Raw genomic sequence first — 21,896 nt, 5'->3', positions numbered from 1 at the left:
TAGCCCTAATCTCGGCATCTGTTTCCGTAGTCTTACGCTTAATTCAGTGCTCATTGTCATTCTTTTGCAGCATGTCGCTCCTAGAGATTTATTTTCAGCTTTTTGCTTATAAATGACTGGTTTTGAACGAATGAGAACCAGGGGCCGGGGGAGGGGTCCCCTCCCTCTTTCCCTCCTTGGAAAGTGCAGCCTCGGGCTATTTCTCCTTCTCACCACTTGGGGTCGCTGCCACCCGCCCCAAACTTATGGAATTTCGGAAAGGTGAGCCAGGGCGACACCTCCTGGTGGACGGAGAGGACGCCGCCAGAGGGGAGTGTGCAGTGCGGTCCTCCGGCCGACAGGGGGCGGTGCGGCGAGACGCCCGCGGCGCAGACACACTCAGCGGCAGAAGCCGGCTCAGGCGCAGGCGCAGGGGCAAGCTCAGGCGCAGACGCGCGCTCCCGGCAGCCCGCGCTCCTGACCCCGCGCCGCCAAGCGCCGTGCGGACTCCGGCCGCCGGCGGGTGTCGCGGAGTGCGGCCCGGCTCCGCGCTGCCGCCGCCGCCGCCGCTGCGGCCCATGGGCAGAGTCGGCCGGGCGGGCTGGGTAAGTCGCGCCCCTGCGGCCCCGGGCGGGGGCCTCCCCGGGCGGCGCTGGACGCGAGGCCGCGGCTTCAGGCCGCGCCGCGAGCGAGGGGCGGGGGCCCGGCCGGCGGGCGCTCGTCTCCGGCGCGGTCCGGCCCGCAGCTCCCGGCCGCCGCCGCCGCCACCTCGCTCTGCGGGACTAAAGGGCGTTTCTTTCTTCTCGGGGAGCACGTCCTGGCGAACCTGCCCGTGACCGGACCCGGCATCCCGGGGGTGCTCGACGTGGCCCCGCGCGGCTGCCCGTCCCCTTCCCGGGCCTCGGGGCGGGGGTCCCGGAAGTCGGCGTCTCGGACGGGCGCTCGCCTGCGCGGGCAGGGCCGTCGGGCCTGGCTTCGCCTCGGCCCCGGTCGCTTCAGAGCGGCGTTTTAGCGCTCACGTCCGTGCCCCGAGCGGTTTCGATCTTCATCTCTTGCCCGGACGGCGTGGTGTGGACAGAGGATGCGAGTCGAGTGAGGTCCTGCCCCGGCTCTCGGGGAGTTTGGTGAAAATCCCGGCCAGGGCTGGTCAGAGGGACTGGAGTGGGGCCCAGAAAGGCCTCAAGGAGGAGGTGACGCTTATGCCGAGTCTTGGAGGTGCTAAGTCAGACGAGCGAGGTCGGGGCAAGGTTCCCTGCGGAGGAAGTCAGGGCGAAAGTGAAGCCCGGTCGTGTGTTCTGCGAACAGCAGGTAAAGCAGCGAGACAGGATTAAAGAGGGGGCACTAGTCAGGCCGGGTCGCGGAGGCCCTGGGGGCTCGTTGCCAGAGCCAGGCGCGTGGGTGGAATTCGGGGTATTCTGGATCCGGGCAGGATTCCGCCTTTGCGCAGATGGGGAGGTGAGGACCGTCTCCCCGCAACAGGTGGGGTTCCCAAAGGAAGATGCAACTCCGTTTCCACGTTTTTGGTGGGTAAAGACCAAAGACATTTTGAGCATAAGGACGACTTTCAGGGAATATGGGTAACCAATTAGTAACACCGGGAGCTTTTTATTTTTAGAGTTTATTAAGCAAGGGGCCACATGCTGTGCAGCTTAGAACAGAGAGAGTGGGTGGTGAGATTGTAGAATTCTGTGGAACCAAAAATAGCCTTTGTGGAGAATTTTGAGAGAACTGTTGGACACTCCCAAACATTATTTAAAGTGGATTTCTTTTTGCTTGATTTGTTTTAAATTACCTTTCTATTCTCTGCGTGGATTTTTCAAACACCTCCTCCCCCCCACCCCCGAAGAGAACAGAGGATCCCAGGCTCGTAGTCCCTCTGGGCTTATAATAGTAGATAGTGAAGGATGTTCTGTTACCCAAATTCCTGGTGACTCTAGCAGACTTTGTTTGCAGTACACTCTGGCCTATGGTGTTTTGGTAATAGCAGAGTATGAGAATGAATGGAAATACTAAATTGTGGCAAGGGTGTCAGAGGTGGAGGTATTGGAAAAATTTAAAAAAAAATTTTTTAGAGAGTCATTGTAGAATCATATACATGAGGTAGATGCCTTTTATAGCCATATTTTTTGTAGACATCACATTGCGCCACCACTGCTCCTATTTCGTGTTCCTTTCTGTGTATAGTTGCCATATTCTTTAGGCTTCACAGAGGCAGGCCTTGTTTTATGATGCGTAAATATCTGCTTAGTGATTACAAAGGTTTTTTTTCCTACCAACTCTGCTGCTTTAGGTGCTTAGAACTCAGACCTTGAATCATTATTGGTTGCATGGTGGTAGCAGTTTTTCTTCCATGAATTATGGTATACAATTTAAATTTTGCCGTACTTAAATTCCACTTATTGTAAGTTATGTCCTTAAAAAGCAGATCTGCAGATCTTACTGTTTCATAATGTGATTTAAATAGGTGCACTAACATTTCCATCCATTCACTAATACATTTCAAAAATATTAATAGAGCACTTGATGCTAAGCTAAAGATAGAAAGACGAAAACAAAAACAGCCCCTACTTGTAGGGGGCTTATGGTATAGTAAGAGACAAATGTGAAACCCCATAGGCAGAGTAACATGTAAAAGTTGCTATGATCTGAGTATGTCAGGGGAAACAAGTTGGAAGCTGTTGGTTTTATGTGGGGGTAGCAGTCACTAAAGGCTTCTAAGATGCACTTGAAAGAGAAGTAGGTGGGATGCTTCTGAGAGACTTGCTCCTTGTTCTTTTTCCTGCCAGTCGCACGTTTAAAAAAACACTTTCTGGCTTCGGTGGAATCTTGAAAAGTCACCATTCTTTCTTCTGGCAGAACCATGTTTCTTCTTAAGAATAAAGCATATAGGAAAGATGGGTTGATCAAAAGGTGGTGTTGCCACAAAAAGGAAGTAAATAGCAAATATTTTAAAGATGTTGTAAAAACCAGTGGTTTGTTTGTATTTACATCTGTTCCTGGCTTTTTCTAGTCTATCCAAATGTTAGAAAGTGCTGCTTTTTATAACCTGCCACCAGACTCATGACATCTAAGTGATATCTCAACATTAATTAGGTTAAGTTTGTGTTAATTTACTTGTTAACATTTCAGTGGTTGCAGTGGGGAGCATTAGTGAATAAGCTATTGTGTATTCATAAATGCTAAAATAAAAAATAACCTCTTTTTAAGGAGCAAATGCACTACAACTAGGTAAATAAAACTATATAAAAGGATAAAAGCAAGGAAATAATAAGAACAGCATTCAGGGAAAATTATATGAATGGGTTGGAGCCATATAGTTGAGTGTTATTTCTTGTCTAGATCTTTTGTTTTGGATGGTGAATTCACAGGTGATTGAAACATTATGATAATTAAATAAGAGCAGGCCACAGGTGCGTGGATGGATAAGGATAGTGTGTCTTACTAAGATTAATCCATTTCTTTGAACTTAAAGTTCAGTGAAAATGGAAAAAAAACGAATAAAGCACTTCTGCATTCACTGTGATGTAGAGATTTGATTTTATAAGCTCTGTGTTACAGAAAACTAGCAGTTGCTGGTAAGTGGCATCAGTTTCTAATATTTAAAGTGTTTTTGAAGGTTTAAAAAGAGAAAACTAGGAACTTTAAACAAACATAAGATTCTGCTGCATAATGGTTTCTGAAGCTTGCAGAACGAGGCAAATCAAATGGAATTGTCTCCAAACCATCTTAAATGGAAGTGGAATCCTAGGAGATGTGTGGTCTCCTAAAACCTCATTAATTCAGTGTTGAAATTTTTGTTAAATATTCTTAGGTGGAGGAGCTGTGTTGGCAGCTGAGATCTATACTGCTTGATAATTAACCTCAAAATGTAGAACAATATTTCTATCAGAGTTGACGCTTCTGGAGAGGGAGATATACTGGTGTTAGATAGTGTTGGGTACCTCATCCCCACACCCCAGTGCTACCTCTGCCTGTTATTGTTTAAGTTTTTTAAAAATTGTGGTGGAATATGCAAAAAACTTGCCATTTTAGCACATTTGTAAGTGTACAGTTCTGTGGCATTAAGTGCACTCACCTCGTGCACCCATCACCCGTCTCTAGAACCTTTAGCCTGTTCTTTACCTCCCTGCTGAACCTGTGGACCCTGCGTAGCTTCACTGCTGATTCATGTGGCTACATAGACTTCCTTCACTGTTAATATTTTAATAAGTGCTTATTAAGTGCTTGCTCTGTGCCAGAAATTGGAGATGCAAAAATGAATAAGTTAATCCTTCCCCTCTTATTTTAGTGGGCATTTGGTTAACCTGTTTCCATTGGCATTAGCATATTTGCAAACATGTTTGATGAAGTTCTAAAATTTCTTATGAAGTGATACAGGTTGAGTATTTCTTACCTGAAATGTTTGGAACTGAAGTGTTTTGGATTTGGGTATTTTGTTTGTTTGTTTTTTAGATTTTTGGAATATTTGCATACACATATTTTGGGGATGAGACCCAAGTGTAAACATGACATTCATTTATGTTCACCTTATACCCATAGCCTGAAGATAATTTTATACAATATTTTTAATAATTTTGTGCATGGAAAAAGTTTTGACTGCAGCCTTTCACACAAGGTCAGGTGTGAGTTTTCTGTTTGTGGTGTCATGTCGAGATGGCTCAGCAAGTTTTGGATTTTGAAGGATTTTGGGTTTTCAGATCAAGGATATTCAACCTGTACTGAGAAAAGTAAATATCTAAAGTGGAGTTCAGTTTGGGTTGCAAACAAATTTGATTTGTCTCTCTGTTTGTGATTTCCCAGAAAGTGTCTTTGTTTATATTTGTTCTTCAGAATGTATCAGTCTTCCCCTGCCCTTGTAAAAATGAAGAAAGAACAGAAGAACCTGTTGTTTCTAGGCTTTGGTTTGGTGACCAACTGAGGGAAGGCGGCTCAAAAGATCAAGTGAGATGAAAGCTGTGTGGTCATTTCCGAAGTAGCTTTTTGGGAACCACGGTCCTAAGCTGGACCCTCAGCATTGTTGTTCTTTGCTGTTGCTCTGCTTGGTTTTCCAGGTTAGAGCTTAAGGATGCATGTCTACATGTGAGCAGTGAGCTGTAAATTCCAGGTGAGCAAGGAGAGGAGTGCGCCAAAGCCTCAGGACCCATTTGGTGCAGTGGTCTTCCTTCTGGCCAAAGTAATTGTTAGCCAGAAATTTTTTAAAAGATGGCTTGGGAGGGCTTTGTAAGTAGAGCATAAACTGCATGTGTGGCCGCATTTCCTGTTTGGCCGTGGGTCAGACAGTGATTTTAGTCTGGGGAAAGAGCAGGACTAACTGGATTGAGGCTTTCGTGGAGTTTACAGTGGAGTGGATTAAACTAGGTTCTGAAGTGGACCTGCTAAAACTTTGAAGGCATGGTTGTATTTCAGACACGTAAAAAATGGAGATCATTACTTTTTCTTAATTTGGCCTCAGTGCCTTAATCTAATGTCACAAGGCATCACCAGATTCCTGTACGTACCACTTAAACTGTGGCGCTGAGGGCAGTGGGCCTGCCCTGCTGGACACGCTGCTGCCACCTGAGCTGGTGAGTTGTTAGAGAAGCCTTGGTGGGGAGGAGGATCATAGGCATCCCTGTGTTCGTGTTTATGTGAGTGGTTGGAGCAGTCAGCCACCGATACCCAGACCTGAGCTTTTATAAGCCCTGCTTTTCCATTGCCTTGGGGGGACCTTTCATTAAAAATCAAAATGGAGAGGTTTTAAGTAATCTGAGGGTTCATGTCTGAAGGCATGGAAGAAACTGAAAAGTGGCAACAGTTTTGTGGGGCGCTGACTTGAGGCAGGGAGTTAATTGTACGTAAGACCAGAGCAGCTCGTCCAGGGGAATAAAAGTTAGTATCCACTCTCTGTCCTCGCTCCGCCACAGTGTGGAACCAAGGCCAGCTAAGGAGGTGGGGTGGCAGGTAATGGCGGGCTGAGAAGTTAGAATATTCCAAAGAGAAATGTTTGCCTTGAGTCAGAGCTGAGGGAAAGAAGAGTGGTCAATATTTTCTTTCCTTTCTCTTTCCCCTTCTCTTCCTCTGAGTCACAGAACACAAGCAAAGCAGGCTGTGTATAACTCAGTTTCTATGGGAAAATGCTTCATGGGCCCCTGGGGACTGACAGACTTTTTAGAATGTGTCCATAAATTGGGAGCTATGTTGCTGAGTGTTTATCTGCAATTTTTGGATTTCAATTTAAATTTTTTTCTCTTTCTGTCTGTGAGAGATTTATTTCTTATTTTAAGAAGTGGGCCTTATGAGTGGGTCTCAGAATGTTGAGAGTTTTTTTGAAAGTGGCAGTTGGAATTTACTAGCAAGGGCCCAGTTGTTAGCCTACCTGGGTTGGAAGAGGCCTCCCACTGGGACCGCGCGGGCCTATTAACCCCTTAAGCCCCAGTGTCCTCATCTGTGAAGTGCTAGGCTATAATGGTATGTACTGCAGTTGCTGCATGTAACGTCAAGCCAGGGCGGCAAGGCTTAGCAGGCTTAACTCTTGCTGTTGTTACTATGTATTCATTCCTCTGCTCTGCAAGGATATTGTGTTGCTCACATGTAGGTTGTCGATTGCTTCTTTGTAATCACTGTCATTAAAGATTACAAATTTCCACTTGATGGGGTATGAAAAAGTCATAGTATTTAAGGTATAACCTGTCTTCTCCCTGCTTAACAATCATGATTTAGAAAATTACAGCATCTGTGAGATCATTTCTGTCATTTTTTTTCTTTTTTCTAGGAGTATGTTTAAATTTTTTCTTTATAAAAGGGTAGCTAATTGTGTTAAATCAACCTGGTAATTGATGTTTTTGTGAGTCTTCTACTTTTTGCCATTGAGATGAATAGAATTTTTAAAAAATTGGATATATGTATATAATGCCCGAATCCCCATCTTACTTCATTATATGCTGTAGAACCAAAGGCTTTCACTCATGAGTCGTTTGACCACATGACCTTATAGGTGGAAAAATTAATTCTAGAGGTTTATGTTTAAAATAATACATGGCTGTAGCTTCATATATTAGATCCCTGCCTTGTTGATAGCAGAGGTCTTGCCTGTGTTGCTGAAGGGTCCTAGACCTTTACTGCTAAAATTTCACTTTAACGTGAAAAACTTTGAAATCGTTACTGTATTTTGCATTCTTTAATCTCCTCCCTTTCCTTCCAGCATTAAACTGAAAAAAAGATGTCCCTGTACGATGACCTGGGAGTGGAGACCAGCGACTCGAAAACAGAAGGCTGGTCCAAAAACTTCAAACTCCTGCAGTCTCAGCTCCAGGTGAAGAAGGCAGCTCTCACGCAAGCCAAGGTAAAGGCAACCTGGGGGGATGGCAGGACCCTGCAGAGTGGGCTCCTTGGTAGGCTGCAGGTAACTTGGTTGTAGGTTGCTCCTCTGCCTGTTTCTTGGGTGGAGAGTGTTACACATTTATGGGGGAGAGGAATGAAGAGTGTGAGGTCACTGTGCTGCTGCTAGGAATGGGGATATTTCATGGGATAGTGATGAGGAAAAAGTGCTCTCAGTGGCATGTTTAGAGCATGCATTCTTAACAGAGGCTACATCCCCCCACTGGGGTGAATATTGGTCCTTCAGGAGTGAAAAAATCTTGCTCATTTTATGTGTAAAGCACAGATATTAATAGAAATGTCATACCTAAACAGATATACGGTGTGTCTGTGGTGCTCTATGGGTGGAGAAAAATGTATTAAAAAGCTCTTTGATGCAGGAGGCAATGATGAAAACAGGCTGAGAAAAACTGCTTTGGAGATACATAGTGAAACATTTACTGATAAAATGATTTAACTTCTGGAATTTATTTCAAAATAATCCAGTCCCTGGCAGGAGAGGGTAGGGTTGAACAGAGTTGACCACGCGTTGATAATTGTTGAAACTGGGTACTAGAGACTTACTAATTCATTAGTCTTTTCTCTTTAATTTTATGTTTGAAATTTTGCATAATAAAACAGTTTTTTTAAAGTTTTAATTGTTTTTCTTTTACTCCATCATCAATAGATACTTATGTGGAGGCATTTACATTTGATTGTTCAATATAGTAGAGGGTTTTTAGGATTAGGTTACCTACAGATAAAGCAACACTGTCTTAAAATTTGCGTTCATTTTGTCAGTTTTGTTTAGGTTTTCTTTTTTTAATTCATCATTACCAGATTTAACTTTTTTTGGTGCTAGCAGTTCTTTTTAAATAGACAGAATTTTGTCTTTTTAAAACAAGCTTTCATCCCAAATAAAAGGAAGGCCAGCAAAACAAATCTTGTTTTTCTCTTTGATTTTTTTAAAATTAATTTTAAAAATATATGTAGATTTTATGTAACTTTAGCTTTGCATGTAGAGTGTATAATTAAGGCATTATATTCTAATGCCAATACCATTTCTTATATTTGATTATTCCTGAACCCTTTTCTCTTTTCTGAAATGACTAGCTTTACCAAACAATTCTAATATTTAAGTTATTATAAACTCAATTAGACTTTGAGTAGACATCGTTAATGGATAATCTTAATTCAATGGAAGATAGCAAAATAGAAAAGCAGAAGTCAGCAGAAGGTATGTAGAGAGATGTACAGTATTAAAAACTGCTTGGGATAATTTATTACTAACTTAAAAACTGTCAGCTTTATGGCTTACTAACAGCCAATTTTTAAAAATCCTAATTTGTTTCTTCTGGTCAGTGTACTCCTCCATCACTTTCTGTGTCTAGCCAGTGCATATTTATAAACTATAGGCTTAAAACTAACATACGTAAAATACAATTAAGAAAATTTCTTCAAAAAATAAATGCATTAAAAGTTATATAATTAATTTATCAATCACATTGATTTTTTTTATACCATTGTTTTACTCACAGGAAAAGTAGAATTAGTTGCTAAAGAGCAAGAAATTGTGTTTTTATATGCAATCTATGCTCTCACAGACCCACTTTAGGACCTCCTTCTGTATGTCTAACTTAACTGCTACATACAGTTAGCATTGTTTTCTTTCTTGAAGGGAAACGAAGATACATTGCGTTCATTCTCTTAGGCTGCTTAAGTACTTGGAGTACTAGATTGGCCTAACCAAACCTATAAAGATATTTGGTAGAGACAATTTTACCTGTAGCTGAAAGATGGAGCTGTGGCTCCGTTTGTCTATTTTAAGATTGTACAGTCATTCCTTGGTCTATGCACAGGATTGGTTCCAGGACCCCCATGGAAGGTTTATTGCAGAGACAGAAAAAAATCTTTGTTGCAAAGAATTTTAATTTGAAACTTCAATACATTTTTCTTGGTTTTGATGATTTTAGAGCCAAAGGACAAAGCAAAGTACAGTTCTCGCCCCAGTCATTGACCTGAAGCGAGGCGGCTCCTCAGACGACCGGCAGATTGTGGACACACCGCCGCACGTGGCCGCTGGGCTGAAGGTGAGCCCGCCCCCTACCTTTGATGCTGCTGTCTATGCGTCACTCAATGGGCCTTTGAAATCTAGGCTTCCAACTTAATTTTTACTTTTGTTTTACCAATTTTAATACATTTATCTGTTTAAAATAAAAGTTTGTTATGTTAATAGAAAAATCAGGAACTAAAGATATTATGCAAAAGGAAAAACAAATGACCTTCAGTCCTACCCTCCAGAAATTAAAACTTTATGTTCTGTAATACCTTCCCACTCTGCCCCCTCTACCTTCTGTTCTCTAACTTGCTTCCCCCACTTAATATATTGTGACTGTCTAAGTCAAAACCCAGGACTGTATGGTCATTTTAATGGCTTCACTGTATTCCCTTTATGGTTGTACTGCAATTTATTTAATTCCTTTAACGCTGAAGATACAAGTTGTTTCTAATTTCTGCTGTCATAAACAATGTTAATACTTGTTATTTTATTGTGGATTAAAATAGAGAAAGGAATTAAAAAAAAAAACCACCAAAACTGTTCCTAGTAGGCTATACTCTGTCTCTTGTTTTTCTAATTTCTTTGTTACATTACCTCTTTTCTCTGGAAGAGTAGTCCAAGTTTCTGAATGTGTAGAAGAAAAAACACAGATGTCACCATCTGAGCCTGATCTTAGTGGACCTTAAAAATGATTATGATGCTGGAAGGGAATTACATCCACCTGTGTCAAACTCAGTCCCTGAAGTGTGGCCTACCTAGGAAGTGATGTATGTTCCAGAGGATTCTAAAAGAACAAGAAGATGCTTTCTAAAATCATAATATATTGTTTTCTCCATGTAATCAGAATCTGAAGTTGTTCTATTAAATAATGACTACAGGAATGATTTTGTTGTTCATCAATTATTTTGCTTTTTAAATTTTCATAGAGATATGTAAAACAGAAGTATTCAGTGTTTTACTATAAACGAATTTTTTTGCTTCAGACTACTAGTGTCTTAAGTTTCTGTTGGTGATGGCTGTAAGACAGTGGGGTGGGTGGGGCAGGTAGACTTCAAGGCCCCTTTTGTCTCTCATATCCTTTGACCTTTATTGTATGAGCAAACTTGTAAGATGCGAAGACAACTCTCACTCTGGTGTTTTTACCTTCCTCAGGATCCTGTTCCCAGTGGGTTTTCTGCAGGGGAAGTTCTGATTCCCTTAGCTGACGAATATGATCCTATGTTTCCTAACGATTATGAGAAAGTAGTGAAGCGCCAAAGAGAGGAACGACAGAGACAGCGGGAGCTAGAAAGACAAAAGGAAATAGAAGAAAGGGAAAAGTAAGGCTTCCTTTAGATTTGGGGATATTTTGCAGTTGAATGTTCATTGGAATATTAATGAATGAACTTTTGTGCTGTCTGTAATGCTGAAGTTAGTTGTGAGGGCTAATTTGAACAGTCAGAAAAGGAATCGAATTGTTTTTAAAATTTGTGGTTGTTAATCCCAGCATGTTAGCAAACTTCATCTATGGATTATGAAAACCAGAGTATATATTTTGGGTGAGTTGTTAGAAAAATAACATAAAAACCTGGTATTGGAGATGTGTTTTGTATGCTGTGATTCTACTATAGGTTGAGTGCTCCAATTTGAAAATCTGAAATCTAAAATCTGAAGTGCTCGAAAATCCAAGATTTTTCTGAACGCTGACATGCTCAAAGGAAACGCTCATTGGAGCATCTCAGATTTCAGATTTTCAGATTAGAGATGCTGAACTGGTAAGTACAATTCAAGTATTCCAAAATCCAAACAAGTCCAAAACACTTTTGGTTCCAAGCATTTTGGATAAGGGATACTCAATCTGTAGAATCACAACTATTGAAGATACTTAAAATGTTATTTCTAACTTTACTATTTTTGAGTCAGGTAGAATTTTTTTAAAAGCTTATATACAGCTTTTATTTATGTTTTTGAAAAGTATGGGTAACAGAATTTATTTTTATTTCTTTGTAAAATATTTAATTTTTAATATTAAATAATTAACATGTATTAAAATATACTGGTTCCCATTTATTGAATCATTTCATGAGTGAAAGAGTATTCCAGAGAACTGAAATTATTAAACTGTTACTGTGTTGATCTGCTTGAAAATCAAAAGAGGTAAATGTCAAGGAAACTTTCTTCTTGCTGGTTACACTCATATACCTATTAAATTGGTTCAGTTTATCTTTTGAATTTTTGTCACTTGACATACTTTTGCTACTTGAGTCTTTAGCCAGTTTCCCTCCCACCAGCTAGCAGTGTATTGTGAAAGAGGATTTGGGTATTTTCTGGCCAAGAGGAAGTCGAGGTGCCACCCAGGCTCACATCTCTAAGTTGGTTCGTCTGTGCTGAACACCTGTGTTCTTTGTTCTCACAGGCGGCGTAAGGACAGACACGAAGGCAGCGGGTTTTCAAGACGACCAGATCCAGATTCTGACGAAGATGAAGATTATGAGCGAGAGAGAAGGAAAAGAAGTAAGGCAGGAACGTGAATACGTTTCCAACATGGTCACCGCTGCTATTGGCTTGTCATTTCAGTTTGATAAATATGTCATTTGGTGTTGATTTGGGTAATTTTCTCTCTGAATCCCAACAATCCACATTTGCATAACAGTTTTAATATATGTTGTTTTCACCCGTCTTCACTCTCCTTTGAGCTTCACAACCACTTTCTAGCATTTATTTATTAGATACTTTTCAGAATAGCTTAAAATCTATTCTGGCACTTTGCCTTACCTGCAGCTTTTCTGAGGGCTGTGTGGCCTCTAATGAAAAGACTTTCTGTTTGACTGACCTTGTAGGTAACATTAGGAAGTAGCGGCAGTATATCCATTGTTTATACCGCAGTTAACAGGTTGATGTTCCTATTTTAACCTGATTGGTAGTAGATTTCCAGTAATCATCCTGAATTTTTTATGCTAATTAGAATTATTCTATGTTTCAGACTCAGTAATCACTCTAGGTCTTAGTTACAATGTTAATAAAATGATCAAGGAGATATTTCAAAAGAAATATATGAAGGTTTTACTCAGGTTCATATTTGTCCTTAATATTTCATGTTGTCTGGTCTTGTTCATAATAATGCAGGGACACTGGCTTTAGAACAATTTCTTTTGTAAAGAAACATTTTATAATCAATTCTTTAAATTTACGTTTTATTATTTTTTTATTATTTCTTTGGTGATTAAGCTATAATACACACGTTAGGGTTCATACCTAATGAAAAATTCCTTACAGTCTCCACTCGAGTTCTCCTTCCGATTGTCTGATAGCAAATAGAAACGATCTCGCTCATGGTTTTGGGTGGTGGTCGCCGTTTTCTGGGTAGGAAACACTAACCGGAATAGTGGCAACCCATGGCAGGTTCTTCAGCAGCCAGAGGGACCCACACTGCCAAATGGGTGTTAGTTCCAGTGGCCTGTGCCCTGGCAAAGGCACCTGCTGTGTGCTGGGGGCTTGCAGCCCGGAGCTGGCCCTGTTCCCCTCATCACGCATGTGAAAGTGCCTGAGGGCTAACATGCTCTCAGTAAATAGTTTGAAGTAACTGCCAGTCCTTTGGGTTTGTTAAAATGTATTTGTTAACTGTATTCTGGGGCTCTTGAATGACTTTTATGAAAAAAACAATTTTGTCTGGGTGTTGCCAGTTTTCTACATTTTTAAACCCAGCTTCAGATATGTAATTGTTTATGTGTTAGCAGGAGGGATGAAGTAGCAGGTCTTCCCTGTTTCAGTTTTTCTCGGGGGGTGGGTGATGTGACGAATGGTGCGTGTGGCAGGCCGTGGGAGTCTGGCATCGAAACCTTTCCCTGCTTCATGTTTTTGCAGGTATGGGCGGAGCTGCTATCGCCCCACCTACTTCTCTGGTGGAGAAAGACAAAGAGTGTAAGTAGAGCTGTTAGGAGGCTTTAACTGAGAGGCTTTAACCGAGTAGTGGGGAATCCTAGCTGGCGCCCCAGGTCTCCTGAGTTTAGAGGGACGTGGCCTGGAAGTCTGTCCTCTGGCTGCCACTCCCGGCACTGCCAGGAGCAGGCTGCTGCCCCTCTGCTCTCCTGCTGGGACCTTCCTGTGCCAGGATCTGAGCTTGTCTTTCTGCACAGTGGACCCGTCTCTTTTTCATGCAGTTTGTTTTGTTTCTTCAATGTTTTGTATTTGTTTACAGTTAAGTTAAAACAGCAGTAGGTCATTTGTAATTTTTTTACTCAGGTTTAGAGGCTGTTGTATTCCTGACCTTCCCCAAGGTGGCAGTACCTTCCTTAGGTTTTTCTTCCCTTCGTTTCTGTTACAGTGCATGTGTCCATTTCAGTACGTCCGCCTGCCCTGTTCCTTCTCCCGTTGAGATCCCGTGCTCTGGGCTGGGCCATACCTAAACCATCCCCAGAACGTTTAATCATTTATAGCACTTTTCAATACCTGTTGCATTGTTCATGTTATCTTTTTAAAGAAGGTAATGTTTAAAATATTGTTAAATACCTATTGTGTGAAAAGAACTGGCAAACAGTAGACCCTAATTGAAAGCAGTCTCTGGGAGTGGGGCCCGGCACCTGGGTAGTTTTAAAGCTGCCTGTTGAGTCTCATGTGTAGTGACGGTTGAAGCCACTGCTCTGGTATGTGGCCCCTAACCTCAAAGACCTTTATGGTTTGTGAGGTTACTGAGACGGTGACGTCAGAGTCTTGTCACATGTACCCAAGATGCTGTGGGAATCAAAAGAGAGATTATATCTCCTTGGAACATACAGAAAATCTTAAGGGTTCCAGCAACAATTATCATTTAAGAGGATTTTAAAGGGTAAATAACATTTTAGTAAGATGTAAAAAGGACATTGGAGGAGATATAAATAACAAAGTTAGAATCAGGAAAGTAGTTTTCTACCTCTATGGCTGTAAAATTGTTATATTTTTTTCTCACTCCTTGCAGTAAGCCAAAAGTATGGGTTAAATTAGTTCAAGATAAGTAATTGATACAAGTGCAGGTTCAAAATGTTTTCTGCAGCATTTTGGTGAGCCTACTTTATTTTCTCCAACAGTACCTCGAGATTTCCCTTATGAAGAGGACTCAAGACCTCGATCACAGTCTTCCAAAGCTGCTATTCCTCCCCCAGCGTACGAGGAGCAGGACAGACCGAGATCTCCAACCGGGCCTAGCAACTCCTTCCTTGCTAACATGGGGTAACGATTTAGGTGTTCTTGTCTGAGAGCCTGAGGAACAGTGTGAGGTGTTGGTAGCCCTTTCTGTAGATGCAGCTTGTTTGAACATGAGGACATCCGGGTTTATAGGGGGACACTTGGTATGTGCGGTCACACAACGCCCACTGCAAGTCAAGTGGAGTGTGTTGCAACATGAAGGTGTGGTTTGTACAAACAGAAAGTCTTCTAATGTAAGTTTTGACTGATTGTGATGTTGAGTGTTATTTCTCTAGATAGGAACAGAATCTGATAATTATTTATATTTATTTTCAATAAATTTGAAAATAGCTCACATGAATTAGAGTTGACTTAGGCTATCTACAAAGGGTAAGTGATATCTTTTTTTCCTGATAAAATGGGTCATTTGCTTTAAGGTCATGGCTCTATACCTTTGGTCTACACACTCTTGGTCGTTTAACTATAATTAGAGATTTGTTTGCTAACACATAAAGTCAAGATTAAGGTTGATGTTGAGGTGGGGCTTGTGGATTTTTTTAAACCCTACTGAATTCAGCATGCATTTTGGTTAGGGGAATGTTCCGTGGTGCTTGCTTGGACACCGTGAAGGGGCCAGAGACAGTCCAGTGCGGGGTCACGCTGTGCCCCTGGCCCGTGTGCGTCTGCTTCGGTTCTCGCAGCCCTCGGGGTGGTGGCTGGTCAGAGTGGGAGCGAGTGGCTGGGCTTGAGCACAACGGTAGGATTCTGAGTTTCTGACTCCCCTGGTGTTCCTAGACTGGCTCCCAGACCTGGGTGGTTCTATGTGGTAACTGCTTCCTTCCCTACAGTTGGATGGTAAGTTAATTTAGAATAAAACTTAAAGTCTGCTTCCTCAGTCACACTAGTCTCCTTCAAGGGCTCAGTAACCACATGTAAACGGTGACGGCATGGGACAGTGCAGATACAGGATATCTCCATTGTTGCAGAGCGTTTTATTGGGCGTTGCCGCCTTAGAATGTGAGCTGGAGGGTTGGAAGGACGTGAAGCTGGCTTTTTGTTTTGTTTTTTCCCCTGCTTAGGATAAAAATTGACTTCTTGGCTGAATTTCCTTTTAAACAGGAATTAAATCTTTAACTCAAGTTTGAAAAAGATGCAAGGTAGTACGGTTAATCAGTTTTCAGTCTTTTTAGCCCTAGAATAACTTGTTCAAGAGAAAATTTTAAGGGAATTCATTACATGAAGTAATGCAGGCGCAGTTCTGGTCGAAGCCCTGGGTCGCGGTGGTCGCTGGGGCGTCACAGTGCAGCGGGGAGGCCCGGGCTGGCCCAGAGCGGGCAGTGGGCGGAGGGCAGTCGGCTTGGTGTCAGTTCTGCCATCAGCACCTGTGAGGATAGTTTCCAAGTGTGAGTCCTGCTTTGCGTCTAGTCAGCCTGAAGCTCGTCAGCTAACCTGGCCTCGGTTTCATTATGTCCCATCTGTCAAATAGATGATCTCTAAGGTCCTTTCCTACGGTCTGTCACTGGAAATGCTACTGTGTGATTTAGGAAAATATAGTAGCATCATCTTCATTATGGGAAACTTCCTGCTTGTTTTTGACAGGCAACTTTATAGTAGACTGAGGTCATCAGCTACGTAGCTGTGTGGGCCCGCAGCACACAGGAAGTACAGGGTTTTCTGACGGGGTGCTGGGGAAACTAGCATTTCCCCTCGAAGGTAACAGCCTATGGGTTTCATTCGTTAGCTTTGTGTACTTCTTCCACCTAGTGGCCCACTGTTAGTTACGTGTGACTTCCGGAGCCCTCGTGGGAGAGTGTTGTGGGTCAACTCCAGCCCCTCTCTCGTGATGCTGTCAAGGCTTAGAGTCCTTTCCTCCCACCCAGGGGCACTGTGGCACATAAGATCATGCAGAAGTATGGCTTCCGGGAGGGCCAGGGCCTGGGGAAGCACGAGCAGGGCCTGAGCACTGCCCTGTCGGTGGAGAAGACCAGCAAGCGCGGCGGCAAGATCATCGTGGGTGATGCGACGGAGAAAGGTGACTCCCCAGGGAAGTGCGGTGCGGCGTGGGGACGGTGGGGGGTGGGGGGAGGGGGGAGGGTTTGTGGGGCTGGGAGGGGGTGGGGGTGGGGAGGGTATTGCTGGCCCCCTTTTTGCTAGAACATGGTCCTTCCTGGTCACAGCGCTCTGCCACTTCTGTTTTGTGATACCAAGAATCCCAGGACTTGTCTCTGTTTTTTCAGAACAGAGTACAAAGATGAAGGCCCATGGGAGGAAAAAATGATGAGACTTGGGCAGAAAATGAACAGTCCTCAGGAAAATAATTGCATGCCTACTTTGGCTATGCAGAGAACGTTGTTAACCTGATAAAACAATGGTTGTGTTTTTATAGCATGAAGGACAGAGCCCTGTACAGCGTATCAATGGTTATACCTGCTGTGTCTCCATCCTAGGGGTCTTCCCTGCCTTTTCCCCTCTCCTCTGCCCTTTCATTATAGGTGTGGTTTCTAATTGTCTTACAGATTGCTCTTTGAGATCTAGTGTTATTTTGCAGTCTAGTGGTGGATGATGCCTAGTTGGTGTTTTATTTCCATTTAATTTTTAGAATCTGTGCTGTACTGAGGGTATATAGGACTGAGACAAACCTATATTAGCATTTTAAGCAGGAAAATTGCATTGATTTTGAGTCAGCTTAGCTGAGCTCCCTTTCCTAGAGAAAGAAGAAACTTTTTCTGGCAGCTCTATTGGTGCCCAGCTTAGTAAGCAGCCAGTTAGCTTGACAGGTTACTACCAAAATCCAGTGGTCATCCCCAAGAACTTAGCCAGTGGCTAGGTAATGGACTGCTTAGTACTCTGGGCTAGTGACCTTGGACTGTAGTTCCAAGTCAAGACTCACCTGTAAGAGTCTTTATGAAGTGAAATGAGCAGAAATTGCAAGTAATGGCAGAAGCTGAAGACTTGCCAATATTATTGTGAAAACATACACCAGAGCTGTCAGATGCTTTCATTGCACATAAGGCTGCATTTTTGCTCAGAGACTGATTGTGTAGATGCTTATAGATGACTCTAGGATGTACATGGAGATTGCTATTGAAATTAAATCAGTTATTAAGTAGGATTTGTTCTTTAACACATATGATGGCATATTTTTATACAGATGCAACTAAGAAGTCGGATTCAAATCCATTAACTGAAATACTGAAGTGTCCTACTAAAGTGGTCCTATTGAGGGTAAGAAGCAACAGGAGACAGCCTGTCTGCTTGTCTTGATGTTTGTGTGTCACCCCAACCTACCCTACCCCTGCATGCCTTCCCCTACACATACTGAGAAGGATACTCTTGCAACTAATACCTTTTGGCAGATCCCATATAAACCTGATTTTAGATTCCTTTTTCACTACTGTATAAGTTTCTTTGCTACATGCAGTGAGTAGTTACTTTAAAATATTTCAAACTGCTAGAACTTCGGCTTAGTTTATACATTCTGGTGTTTCCATAGATGCTTTTCTAACTCTTTACAAAGCTTATTGTATGTTTCAGTGTTTTAAGAAATACCAACTTTTGGATATTTAGGGATGAAATTTCCCATTGTATCACTTGGGATTGAGAACATTTGCTATTATGAAAGAAAGTCTTATATCCGTCTGTAAATTATACTTGGTACCAGAATTTATTTTTGTTTGTTTGTTTGTTTGTTTATAGAACATGGTTGGTGCAGGAGAGGTGGATGAAGACTTGGAAGTTGAAACCAAGGAAGAATGTGAAAAATACGGCAAAGTTGGAAAATGTGTGATATTTGAAGTAAGAGTTTTCTTTGGTATTTGTAACCCAAGTTGTAACTGGCAGATTACAAAACATTTTCTACAGCTGGGACTCAGGGTGTGCTTCAAGTAATATATTGTCTTACTGCAGAAGGTGGCATATTGGTTAGTTATACTTCTCTTGCTCGATTATAATAGTTTTAAACATAAAAATGACTTAAAGCTTTATTTGGTGAAGAAATGTAAATGTTTTATGAATGAAGATTGGTGTGGTCGTTGAAGACATTGATTACAGTGTGGCCAGTGGTTTAGTCACTTAGACACACTTTTGGTTTCAGTCATTTTCAGGTGTTTATCTAGTGTCTCGCATGTGCTGAGAGCACTGGGGAGACCAGAAACATGTTCTTTGCTCTCAGTGACATGTTCCGCTGAAAAAACACAAAAGGAACACGTGAAATAACTAGAGGATATTCAATGCTAGGCTTGGTAGTATTGACTATAAGTTCAGGAGTTGAGAGAAGAACTAGGTCAGCACAAAACAGAGAAGGCTTTGTGAGTAACAGCAGATGTGAGCTGCACTTTGAAATGAATAGGTGGGGTTGAGCGGGCAGGGAAGGGTGTTGGGATTGGGGTGACAGCTTCTGGGAGACAGGACCAGGGCTGCCCAGATGGAATGGCGGGCGGGGGGCGGGTCAGCAGTTGCGCTGGCGTGGGTGGGGCTTTACTGTGAGGGCTGAGAGACTGGGCGAGGCTGGGCGCAGTTCAGACCTGATGTGGAAGGCAATGAGAGTGCCCGTCCTTTGTCTCAGAGTTCTCCCGTTTCTGCTCCTGTCTGTCACGTTGCTGGGTGATGACAGTCAGCTGCGGAGCTGTTTACGTGCCCACTGGCGCGGGGCCTTCACGAGGTCAGAGTTGCCTCACTCAGCTCCGTGTGCCCCCCACCTAATGCAGTGCCTGTCATCAGTGGGCGCTTAGTACGTTTTTGATGGTGAACAGATTATACTTGCTTCTTTTGACTACTATGTGATGGTAATTAGAATATTCACTCTGGCACCGATCGTTTAAAAGAGAAAACTCACTTTCAGGATGTCTCAGACGGTGACCTTGCTCATCATGCTTTTATTTCTGATTTCTGTTCAGATTCCCGGGGCCCCAGACGATGAAGCTGTGCGGATATTTTTAGAATTTGAGAGAGTGGAGTCAGCGATTAAAGGTAAGTTGGACCGCGAAGTACTAACTGATAAAAAGCTGAATTTGCGACCTACTCTTCATCATTAAAGTTACTGTGTACTTAGGATGCTGTATTAACTGGCTGTCTTTTTGTTTGCCTTTCAGCTGTTGTTGATCTGAATGGGAGGTATTTTGGTGGACGGGTGGTAAAAGCATGTTTCTACAATTTGGATAAATTCAGGGTCTTGGATTTGGCGGAACAAGTTTGATTTTGAGAACTAGAGCACGAGTCATCTCCAGTGATCCTTAAATGAGCTGCAGGCTGAGGGAAGGCGGAGAAAGGCCACAGCCTCCGTGGCCGCTGGGTACTGAGACTCTTGGAGGGGCTTCTAAGATATATGTTGATTGGACCCTTTTTTATTTTGTGGTTTTTTAATATAGTATAAAAATCCTTAAAAAAAAAAACAAACAACAATCTGTGTGCCTCTGGTTGTTTTCTCTGTTTTATTACCACTCGGTTGTCTTTTTGCTAGAATTTCATGGTAATTCTCAAGTGCTTCAATGATGCAGCATTTCTTGCACTAAAAAAAAAGTCTAGGGAGTTTTGGGACATGGGGTTGTCTTAAATTATCCTTTGTTCCCCCCCCTTTAATAAAGCCTGCGAGTCATGAAGCTGTAGTTTCATAAATTCTGTAATAAAGAATCATCTTGGCAGTGTGCCAGAGGTGAGCACGTCTGCTTTCTCTAACAGAGAAATTTTTCTTAGTGACTCCAGTCATAGAAAATACTCCTCACCACCTGACCTGAGGTTGGAGAACTGTGAGCGTACGTGACCTGTTCAGGTGAATCATTTGCCATGAAGCCAGACGGCAGATGGGCTGTGATGGATTTATGGAGTATGTGGGAATAGAAATCATGAATCTAGCATTTGTTTTCAGAGACTCAAGCATAGTCTTTATGGTAGATCAGAAATGACAAGTTAATTCAGAACCTAGCAGGTGCATTGTAACGTGTGGCCAATTATGTTTTGGAAATGGCAGTTCCTTAGGGCCATGTTGCTACGGGCAAAATTTGTGATAGTGTTAGTTCTGCTGTATGTAATTTTAAAATTTATAAGATTCAACCATGTCAGCCTCTTAAACTGTACTGCCAATATAATTCTGGAACTGTGAGAAATTGTACCATTGAAGTGCAGTAGTACATGCGACTTAAAATTTAGCAGGACCACAAAAAAGAAACCATAAAAATATTTGGTACTGAGGTTCATTGCCAGGGCGGGAGGTATTTCAAGAAAATACTCATGCCTGTGTTCTGTTCCTTGCTTTCCCGAATATCGCGTGTTTTGACTTTTCTGAAGTGGCAACACGAGCCTGTGTTGTGTCTTTTGGTTATTACAACAGAAAGCATATGAAGAATTCAGCATTTCTTTGCATCCATGGACTTAGTTTGGAGACATAAGGAATATTCTGACCCTTTTTAAAAAAGGATTTTCTCATGTTTTTATTTAACATAAATAAAAGAATAACATTTTATCTTTTGTGGAATTATTTTACTGAATAAAATTGAATTAAGACTGGAGTTTTGTGATAAAAGTGCACGTTCTATAAAATAATTTTCAGTTAAAGAATATAAGGTAAAAGAATTACTTAACATTTTACAAGACAGTAAGAATTAAGAGCAGCTCTGAAACTTAAACAGTTTTACCTGTGGAATTGGGTTTATGACTATTACTGTGGATACACATTTTAGCTGACAGGTACCCAGATGTGCTGTGCTAAATATTATGACGGCTGGTTCAGTTTGTATAAACTCTAACGTGAATAAGGCATGTGTTGCTGCAACCCACCCTTAATGCTTGTATTTATTGTTGTTACTGTTTGTAATAACATTATTATTCATTTGTATGTAGGTAGCTATTCCTGGCATTCTCATGATCAAGAACCAGAGAAATGCAAGTGGTTCATTCATACTACTTTGATTTTCATTAGCATGGACACAACTTAGTGAATATCTTTCTCCCCAGTCTCTTTATTATTTTTTAAGTTATCCATAACTATACCAATCATTTAGTGCTGTATTTATAGTGAATTTCTGAGATTGGAGTAAGTTCTAAATCTCCTGCAAGTTAGTGCTTGAGAGAAAATAATTTTCAATATTAACTAAAATTAAAATTAACTTCAGTATAAATTAAAAATTGCTTAAGCTACAGTGTCACTGCCAAGGTTCAATGTAGTAGCTATTTTCCTTCTTGGTGGCCAATCTGTTTGAAAACCCTTCCTGTGTGCGGGGAATTTTCTGCTTTCCCCACTGCCCCCGCCCTGCCCCCCGAGTTAGAGACTATTACTTTCCCAGCCTGTCTCGTAGGTCAGGCAGGGGCCTGCACTGGGATCTTCTGATCACACCAGGACTTCAGCTTGGGAGAAAGCTCTGTGGAGAATCTGCCCTCCCTCTTTGGTCAG

At 42.1% G+C, this 21,896-nt stretch overlaps 1 protein-coding gene across 2 annotated transcripts; it reads left to right on the top strand.

Annotated features, from left to right (window-relative positions):
- The first annotated feature begins 464 nt into the window (after positions 1-464).
- RBM17 (RNA binding motif protein 17) lies at positions 465-20,969 on the top strand. Of its 2 annotated transcripts, none has more exons than XM_045530790.1 (12): positions 465-584; positions 7,160-7,300; positions 9,288-9,404; positions 10,526-10,692; positions 11,769-11,866; positions 13,217-13,273; positions 14,416-14,557; positions 16,393-16,544; positions 17,664-17,737; positions 18,209-18,307; positions 19,408-19,480; positions 19,603-20,969. In XM_045530790.1, exons 2-12 carry the CDS (start codon positions 7,178-7,180, stop codon positions 19,704-19,706), a joined length of 1,206 nt encoding a protein of 401 aa, XP_045386746.1. In that variant the 5' UTR covers positions 465-584; positions 7,160-7,177; the 3' UTR covers positions 19,707-20,969. The 2 variants fall into 2 exon arrangements, with proteins under 2 accessions (XP_045386746.1, XP_045386745.1); XM_045530789.1 differs by having other exon boundaries at positions 16,393-16,556.
- Positions 20,970-21,896: the final 927 nt, after the last annotated feature.

The sequence above is a fragment of the Lemur catta genome, chromosome 18 (genome assembly GCF_020740605.2).
Source record: "Lemur catta isolate mLemCat1 chromosome 18, mLemCat1.pri, whole genome shotgun sequence".
Lineage (NCBI taxonomy): Eukaryota > Metazoa > Chordata > Mammalia > Primates > Lemuridae > Lemur > Lemur catta.
Note: the sequence above shows the minus strand (reverse complement) of the source record. Positions and strands in the feature narration are given on the sequence as shown.